Raw genomic sequence first — 10,104 nt, 5'->3', positions numbered from 1 at the left:
TATCCTAAAAAAGATTCTAGTAATATTAACTTTTTACGGTATTAGATCAGAACTTCTAGTTTTATACTTTCTTCAGTACAGTTTTATACAGACCTCTATGTAAGTATTTATTTTCAAATATTTCTAATATCTATATTACTACTCATAGACTCAATGAAAAAAATAAAATTTACTTACTTATCCAATAGTTTATTCACAAAGGTTAGTCACAGAGTAAAGTATAATGAAAGATACAATGTTTATATATGGTTGAAAAATTACAGTAATGCCCATGTCCAGAAGAAAGGATGTGTCTATACAGCCTGAAAAGGCCTAGCAAGCTTTTTAGCAACAATGATAGGGTAAATGAAAGTTAAGACGTAGTTTATTCTGGCAACAAAGTTTAATCTAGGAGATAGGACCAAAAGGACTGCTCCAGATTTTCTTTATTCCCTGGGGAAAATGGGCGTTATATTGAAAAAAGTAAAGCTGTGGGATTTTCTGACACGGTTTCTTATGAAAAAAATCGAATACAATGCCTGAAAAGATTCATAAAACTCGTAAAACGGCCTACAACAAAATATATAGAATTAGATTTAATTGATCCCATAATAGACCAGTTTTCATCCTTAAAAATCCAGACATAAAAGAGTTTGCTACAATTTTTGGTTTTATCTCAAAAGGACCGAACAAAAAGAAGGAGTTGTTAAAAAACTTATTGCTTTATAAACTAGTGTTCCTACACCATTGTATTTGGAACTGTATGAAATATCAACTATGAACTGTTAACCACAGTGTCATATCCTGACTCAACACAACAAAAGTTTAATGACCTTGACGATCCAGATTTGAATTTTTACTAGATGAAATTCAGCAAATGAACATGACATTGAAACATTAAAATCAAATATGAATGACTTGAGAAACGTTGCTGGAAAGGAAGCTCTTGAAAAAATTGAATCCGAACTTTTGGAACTAGCTAACAAAATGGAATCAAAACTAAATACTGGAAGTACTATTGAGGAAGATTTTAATAGCAAACTACTCTTACTCACTGAGGGTGTCAAACCTGTTTGCTTGAACTTCTCTCTGTTCCGTTGGTAGAGCAGAGATCTTTGAAGGATAGGGGACAGTAGCAACTGCAAAAGTACAATCTACCTTGCCTCCACAGGATCTCTTGAGCAAGATCACATCTCTTTTGAAGTTTCTCAGGTCTGTCCTGATCTTGTCTAGAGATCTTCCTCTCATGACGCCATTCAGCCCTCAAACAAAGAGAACATCGACTGGACTATAACTGTCCTTAAAATCGGCCGTGAATGCTTGATGGACCGTCTTGATGGAATACCAATTACATCAACATGAATGTCAATTATGTCATCAACTGGATATCCCTTCTTCTTTCCCTGCCAGTTGTTGAGGAGGATGGAGGTCACAGGTACTGGATGTCTTACACCTGTCTTATGGGAATGAGGAGTAGTTTTACACAAGGTGCAGTTATATTCTCTTGAACTTAGAGGAGTTGTGTCTATGACGAATTATTTTCTCTATTGGTACCATGAAAGAAGCAAATTCTGAGCAGATACTACAGTAGTACTTGTCCTTCTTGTACTTAAGCTTGAGGTTCCTTTACTTAGGTATCTTGGAGTGGTTAAAGGAGCTAAGTTCATTAGATTTACGGTTCCTGGATATTTCCTTCCTTTGCATCGCAGGTAGGTTGTCTGGATCCAAGTTTTCAGCAGGATATAGATCTGTTCCATAGCCAGGAGGGATATTTGGCGGAGCATAAACGGCGTTGGGAAACTTGAAGGCAAGTGGAATAGGCAGATGGCCCGGTCAGGGGTAGTTCCGATCCATCTGCATCATATTAATATTTATTACAAGGAAAGATAGTTATGTATTAATAGTAATGATAGTTCACCCCGAACTAACCAGAGAGAGAAGCATTCGGTTCCTTTTATTTGAAATCAAACGTGTTTTTTGTTTATTTTATACTTTTTCATTCAAAATGTATATGACAACAACAAAAAATATTTAAGAGAAAAGTCTATAAAATTATGTAAAAGGGGTCAAATTGTGATCGAAAGTCACAGTTTTCTAAAATATTGACAGAACCATTAAATCCAATTGAGTTATGAATCTCCAGTTATAATTAAACAACAAGACAACTAGATTAAAAATAAATTGAGAAACATTTTTTTAAATTTGATATTATGGAGTTTGTATTTCAGAAGTTTTTATTTTCAGGATTTTGTCTCGTCAGGAGTTTGTCTTGTCAGGAGTTTGTCTTTCAGGAGTTTGTATTTTCAGGAGTTCGTCTTTCAGGAGTTTGTCTTTCAGGAATTTGTCATGGCGCCCTTTAATAGCAAAGATTTTCTGCAGATTTTCTTTAATTTTTATAAAAAAAGACGACATTTAAAGAATTTGAACAAATTCATAGAAAATAAGAAATTCAATATAATGATGAAAAAGGAAATAATTAATTCAAACTTCGATTTATTGACAAATATCTTTTGAGAAATATGTTTCTAAACATCTAATTAGTTTACTATAGAATTTGTTTTTCGTCGTTATTTAATATAATTAAAAAAAAGATTCTAAAAACATACCTACCCAAATTCATGATTTTGAACATCGACTTTGCGCTTAAACTCAGTAATTATGCATCGTGGAAACGTTTTATATGTATCAAATGAATCCTAAAGAATTTGTCCCCAATTCTGCATACTCAGTTTAACTACCTTACATAGCCAGTCTGACCCTTTAAAGGAGTTCTTTCTATATCAACATTCCTAGCCTTCTTATTGTTGCGTCCCGTACTATATTTGTTTGACTGAAGTATAAGATAATAAGACAAAATATTTGGAATTTCACCATATTTATATATCTGACGATGGGTCTATAAACCTTCCAACAATATTAACTAAACTCCTGTTACAAACTGCTCAGTTTAAAGAAAATATAAAGAAAACTGTCTGTTGTCCGCATGAAACATTCACCAGTTCTGATATAGAAATGTTTAAGCAAGAATTTCAACATCTATCTCCCCAAGAGTATCCTGAATCTGCTGATGAGCTGGATGAACAGTTGAAGGGGTTGAAGGAGGGTATCATCATGTATACTCAGACAAATATAGAGCAGGCTAGAGAACTGTTATCTTTGATAGACAAGACAACAACAATGTTTATCTATGTAGGGTGTTCTCGCTACACTGTATACATACATTTACATCATGAACCAAGGCCTGCAATCAAACAAACATGATATACAGATGTTGCATTATTCTCTAGATGAAAAAGGATTAAACAGTTTATCAATTTTAAACTTATAAAACCCTTTAATGGAACTTTGCGCATTGAAGTCTTAAACTATTTTTAAATGTTTTTAAAGTCAAAATGTATTTAGGATTGATTCCATATATATTTATGATGATTTCACGGGAATAAATTATCCTATTAAAGTTAAATGAACATTGAACTGTTAAATTATATCAAGATTATTTGTAAATACGGAGAATTATAAAGATGGTTGATTTTCCGGTATTTGAACAGAGCAGTTTCCCGCATTTCTAGCTGAAATCAAATTGTAAGAGCTAAACATATTTCTATTTTTAAATTTTTCAAATTGATTTTTCATCTAAATTGCTTTTTTATTAATTGTTGCATATGTTTACCATTTCTTAAACCCATCTGTTCACTGCAATAAACTGTACAGTGTGTCAACGTACATCACTTCTTCAGAAAAAGTGAAACAAAAATTAAAATAATTGTTAAAATTGTTTCACTATCCTTATAAATGTTTGTTTTTTATTTAATCCCATATATACTTAGTGATTTGGTATTTGTAGTACTTTTCTATTATCGAATATTTTTTACAATTTAATCAATGTTTGCTTTTGGGAAAAATATATTAGGGAAAAATATGTTTTTTTTTTGGTTTTGACTTAAATTTACTAAGACAAGAAGAACTGGTTTAAAGCCGGTTATTTAAAGTTGTAATAGATGAAAATTAAACTGTACTTAAATTTACTAAGACAAGAAGAACTGGTTTAAAGAAGATTATTTAAAGTTATAATAGATGGAAATTAAACTGTTCTTGAATTTACTAAGACAAGAAGAACTGGTTTAAAGAATATTATTTAAAGTTATAATAGATGGAAATTAAACTGTACTTAAATTTACTAAGACAAGAAGAACTGGTTTAAAGAATATTATTCAAAGTTGTCAGATGGAAATTAAACTGTTCTTGAATTTACTAAGACAAGAAGAACTGGTCTAAAGACGGTTATTTAAAGTTGTAATAGATGGAAATTAAACTGTTCCTGAATTTACTAAGACAAGAAGAATTGGTTTAAAGTATATTTATCATTTATATTTGTCTAAAGCAAAATTACAATAAACAATATAAAAGTTTACAAACTAATACTCTTTTCTCTGGATATCGCATTTTATAATTGACAGGGTTTGCCAAAAAAGGTGCAATACAAGACTTTTAGCATGAGTATAGTTTAGCTATTCAGAGGTGGTTTTCAGAAAAGGGGTTTCTTGGTCCCAGTCTAGTGTTTTTCTTTTTCTAAAAAAGATGACAGTACAGCAAGGCTTGATAGATTTTCACACATTGCTTGTGAAACTAACACTGGGTTTGCAGAACTTATGCAGTTTCTTTAGAATCGCCTTATTTGATGGTGAGATATATCCTCTTGAGCCGATTTCAAAAGGATGAACAGACACATCCCTAGTTGTTATATCTGTAATAAAATGTTCATACTTGTTCATCTTTTGAGCGTTGGTATTTTTGATATTTGTTTCGAATGGGACAGTAAGCTCAAAAATATCCATCTTTTCCTCCATTCTATCGATAATTACTAGATCTGGTTTCTTTACGGTCACAAGGAGGTGGGGGTGAACAGTACCTCCCCCTGGAAGGGTATGGGACGGGATGTCGGCATACATCAGAAATCGGTCAATATCAATCCAGTTATATATTTAATAAGATTGTTGTGCCTCCAAGTATATCTTTTTTGGTGTAGTTGAACCGTGCAGCCATTCAAAATATGGTTTGTAGTTTTTTGTCTTCTACCTTGCAATTCAGCGCCAGTTATTTAAGTTGTAATATAATTGGAATTTTTAACGATGTCTAAATTTATATTATTTCCAGTACGTTCAAAAGAATTGAGTCTTTGCCATAAAATCTTTTTTAATATCTATATCTTTGCAACTAGATGTCGTAGAAATATCCAAGGTTTACCCCGCCATGTTGCAAAGATATACGAATTTGAAAATTTTAGTTTGTGGAAATTTTAGTTTTTTTTATAATTTTATTTAGAAAAACTGCTTGAATAAAATATCTTTTTAAGTTATATATATATATATTGTAGAGAGAGGAACATTTATGTCATCAAGAAAATTTAGGTTTTTAATTTTATACAGAAATTCCCGATTAGCACGAGCAAATAAAAGATTGAAAAAGTGTTCATTAAACAAGCAAAAGTATACTTTTCTCTTTCTAAATCAAGATTGGCAGTCCGTAAAAATATTAACCTGGCATACAGTGAGACTCATAAAACTGTGGAAAAGGAAGAACAGCATTTAAGCAATCTTATTTACATTTTATGCCGTCAGAAAGAAATTAGTTGATGGCGCAAACCTTTGATATTTCAAATGTATGCTATTTGTATGAACAGAATTCACAGTTTGAAATATCAAAGGCCTACAACATCAAGTTACAAAGATATTGGGATTTCAAAATAAGAATTTGTGAAAAGTATTTAGTTCCTTTTACCCAAGATAAAAATCTTAAGTGTAATTAATTTCTACTTCTTATTAAACAGCGATTAAAAAACTAAATTTAGAGAAGCTATGAAGTCACAAAGTTGTACCAGTACTGTACTGTACTGTACTGTACTCTACTGTACAGTCAGTACAGTACAGTACAGTACAGTACAGTGCATTACAGTACAGTACAGTACAGTACAGTACAGTCAGTACTGTACTGTACTGTACTGTACTGTACTGTACTGTACTGTACTGTACTGTACTCTACTGTACTGTACTGTACGGTTAAAAAAACTGAGAAAATCCAGGAATTTACCCTCCTACAAATTTTATATCTTATGTCATTGAAATGGGTATTATTAAGTGCGAAAAAGTTTTTGCCGTTATTTTTATTTTGATCGAAAAAAACAAACTAGAAAACTTAAAAATCACAGCCAAAATTTTTTCGCACGCATGATACCCATTTCAATAACATACGCATTTCAATTTATTCAATTTTACTCAAATTATTTAAAAGAAGATCGATAAAGTTACTTAATCACCCTACAATGAGACAAATTAGGTATGGAATTTGAAATTTTAATAGCAGGACGTGAAAAAGTTACTTTTTCGCCTTGATGTATAGGGCGATAAAGTCACTTAATCACCCTACAACGGGAAATATTAGGTGTGATAAATTCCATCAAAATTGAATAAAATTGATTTTGTAAGCAGGGGTGTAAGGGGTAAATTTTTTTAATGTGGCGGGCGAAGCGCAGGGAATTGTTTTACCCCCCCTGGGAAAATATCATGAAGTATATTAAATTATTGGTTTTCGTTGGGTTTGATTTGCATTTTCCACTCATTTCTGGCATTTACTCCATCAAATTCCTATAAAGCGATAGGGTTTCCGTATTCTTTGCTGTGACGTTTTTGGACTGCTGAAGAACTAGTTTTTGCGTAACAACAATAATAGAGATTGTAAACAATAACACAAATAATAAACAGACATCTAGCATCTCTGGCGCATTAGATGAAGATTCACCGTATACTAATTACTAACTCATGCTTTTTTACATAAGATCGGCTGCCTTTGTTATTGTTGTTACGCAAAAACTAGTTCTTCAGCAGTCCAAAAACGTCACAGCAAAGTGTANAACCCCCCCCCTTTCCCGGGGTTTTTAAAAATGTAATTTAACTAGATGGGAGAAAAATAATTTTCCCATGTAAAAATCCCGTGTTCATCTCGTGAAATAAACTCAGGTTTTCACCGTGTAAAAACTCGGTCCTAGACCCGTGATCAAATCGTCGACAATCACCTCGACAACACGTGAATTATCACGGGATAATGACGGGTCACTCGTGTGAAATAAACCAAATAATCTTGTGTTCTTCACGGGTTTTTGTTTGTTGGGTATGTGGCACGGAAGGGGAAATAGTGGTGGCTCATGGCTGCCTACCTTCCCCCGCTCGTAGAATAGTAGAAGGGCATTAGGAATTTATCCGAATAGTGTGTACTTTCTGTACACTTTGATATGACGTCATTGGCTGCACTGCCGTAGCAGTATTGGTATTAAATTCAAACAATCAACATTAATTAACGTGGTCCGGAGAACGATCTTTGGACCGCCCCCGGGCCCACCCCTCCTATCAATTTTGTACATGACCACTTTTTCAACAATTTTCAATTAAATTAGTATTTATTTTTGGTTAGGTTAAGACACTTTCTGGGCCGAGCTAGGACAGGCTAGGGGGCCGAGCGCTGCGGCAACATGTCTTACATTTAATATCATGTACAAAATTGATAGGAGGGGGTGGGGGGCGTCAGTTACTAAATAATTTAATCATCGTAGCTTTGCTAAATATGGTTGCTTATAAATTTTTGTATTAATCAGTTATAGGATAGGCATGGCTCTCCTGCTTAAATAGTGATTTTATTATGCATCTCATTTGTATGAAAACAAAACTTGTTAGATGTCATTAAGTATAGTTCTGTAATGGTCTAAGCAGAATTTTGGCCAGTAACGTGAGCAAAGAGCCGAAAAAACTTATTTTAAGCGATAACATTGCAATCTGTTCCATAATCTGTTCTATAAAGATAATAAAGTTATGCATTTCTAACGGATTCCAAGTTTCCAAGTGATATGCACTGGCAGGCCCAATTGTGTACAAGAATAGAAAAGGGAAATGGAAGGAAAAAAGAGGAAGTCAATGGAAATGGGAAAGGAGAAGGGGAAAGAAAAGGAGATAGGGGAGGGGAAGGGGAAAGAAAAGGAGATAGGGGAGGGGAAGGGGAAAGAAAAGGAGATAGATTCTTTAGTTAAGGGCAAAAGTGACATTCTAAAATATTTATATTCATGATGAAATTATGCTTAAATGTAAATAAATGCGTAACTTTAACTAACCCTCCATTTATAGATTGGCATGTCCGATGTACATTTGAAACTTTCAGTTCTCCATCGTTTCTGAAGCAAAAATTTGCGAGTCACTTTTGTTTAGCAATCACAAATGAAAATAATCAGTTTTCAAGAAGAAAAACATGGATATCTACTGCATATTTGATCAGACAAAGCTATGAAGGGTATAATTGTAAATCAGATTGAAATGATAGTCTACAATCCCTTGATTACATACTAATTAAACTGCATTGTAGATTAATGGATTTTAAAGAAATTAAGAAAAAAATCGCACATAGTTATAAAAAAACTATTGAAAAGCATTACAGATACTGCATCCAAAATCAAGAATTCGAGGATACTTGCCAACAAATCTTTCAATTATTTGGTCAAGTAATTTCATGATTAAGAAAGTTGTCATCTTCAATATAATTTATTTCTTTTCTTAATCTTTGAGTTTTGGGGCGTGCAATGCAATGTAGAATGTATATTGCAGATTTCCTGGGGATGAGAAAAACAAGCAGATTTAGTATCAGTATTTTAAGTGTGCTCCCCCCAGGGGGGCAGACGTGGGGGGGGGGTATGTGCACCCAGTGTACCCCCCTTTCATTAAGGGACAGGGGAGTTAAGGGATAACATAAAGGCAAAGAGGAGATCAGGGGCATATTCAGGAAGTTGTTCAGAGCGCTCACATTTTTTTTTCTGTCCAGGGGGGGCTTAGCACCGGTTTGGGTCCAAGCTGCAGCGCTCGGCCCCTAGCCCTTTAGCCTGTCCTGGCCGCATGACTCGGCCCCCTATTCAGCAGGGCTTGGCCCAGAAATTGTGTTAACCAAGCCTAACCATAAACTAAAAAAAATGATTATTAATAATCATGTTGAAATTAGTTAAATCAAGGACATATATAAAGTGATAGAAGAGGGGCGAAATGGGGTTTTTAGGATCCAACCTTTTTAACTCTGTCTGATAATGAATGCATTTTCTATCAAAAATAAGTTCTGACTGGTTTTTTATTAAATAACGTGCGAATTTCTCCTCCATAAATTTTTTGTAGAAAGAGAATAGAATATATATTAGAAAAAAGTGTAAAACGGCCATTTTGTTGTCCTGTTTCCACACTGCAGGTGTACTTGTCCCTTGAAGACTAACTATTCCATTTAACTTTATCTAAGAATTGTTGACAGATTAATTATTTTTAATAATGTTTAATTTCAGATATATTGAAGACCTAAACTGCAACTATGAAGTCTAAAATGATTAACATCAAGGATTTTAATTTCCAAGATTTGCTTGACTCTGCATCCAACCTTTATGATGTTGAATTCAAGATTATAGATGAGAACTCCCAGGAGCTGGGAACTGTCAGGTCCCACAAGTTCTTGCTGTCCCTCCTGTCCCCTGTGCTGAAGAAGATGTTTAGCAGCCGGGAGGAGGGGTCCATTGTTGTTGAGATCACTGGTCCGTCCTTCATTAGTTTCCAGACCCTCATCCAGTTCTTATACACTGGAGATGAATCAATTATTAAAGGTCAGTTAAACCATCCTTCATTAGTTTCCAGACCAGTTCTTATACACTGGAGATGAGTCAGTTATTAAAGGTCAGTTAAACCATCTTTTATTAGTTTCCAGACCCCCATCCAGTTCTAATACACTGGAGATGAGTCCGTTATTACTGGTCAGTTAAACCATCCTTCATTAGTTTCCAGACCAGTTCTTATACACTGGAGATGAGTCAGTTATTAAAGGTCAGTTAAACCATCATTCATTAGTTTCTAGACCCTCATCCAGTTCTAATACACTGGAGATGAGTCCGTTATTACAGGTCAGTTGAACCATCCTTCATTAGTTTCTAGAACCTCATCCAGTTCTTATACACTGGAGATGAGGCAGTTATTACAGGTCAGTTAAACCATCCTTCATTAGTTTCCAGACCCTCATCCAGTTCTTATACACTGGAGATGAGTCAGTTATTACAGGTCAGTT

General features: G+C 33.9%; 1 protein-coding gene across 1 annotated transcript in view; it reads left to right on the top strand.

The window, feature by feature from the left end:
• Positions 1-9,316: 9,316 nt before the first annotated feature.
• LOC111715626 (uncharacterized) overlaps positions 9,317-10,104 on the top strand; it is a gene marked incomplete at its 3' end in the record, with an annotated part of 2,343 nt that continues 1,555 nt past the window's right edge. Inside the window, 2 exon segments of the mRNA XM_023490977.1 lie at positions 9,317-9,582; positions 10,031-10,097. Of these exon segments, the coding sequence (XP_023346745.1) occupies positions 9,364-9,582; positions 10,031-10,097 (286 nt within the window).

This window comes from Eurytemora carolleeae, unplaced genomic scaffold (assembly GCF_000591075.1).
Source record: "Eurytemora carolleeae unplaced genomic scaffold, Eaff_2.0 scaffold1818, whole genome shotgun sequence".
In the NCBI taxonomy this organism is placed as follows: domain Eukaryota; kingdom Metazoa; phylum Arthropoda; class Copepoda; order Calanoida; family Temoridae; genus Eurytemora; species Eurytemora carolleeae.
This window is presented reverse-complemented; position numbering and strand designations above follow the sequence as displayed.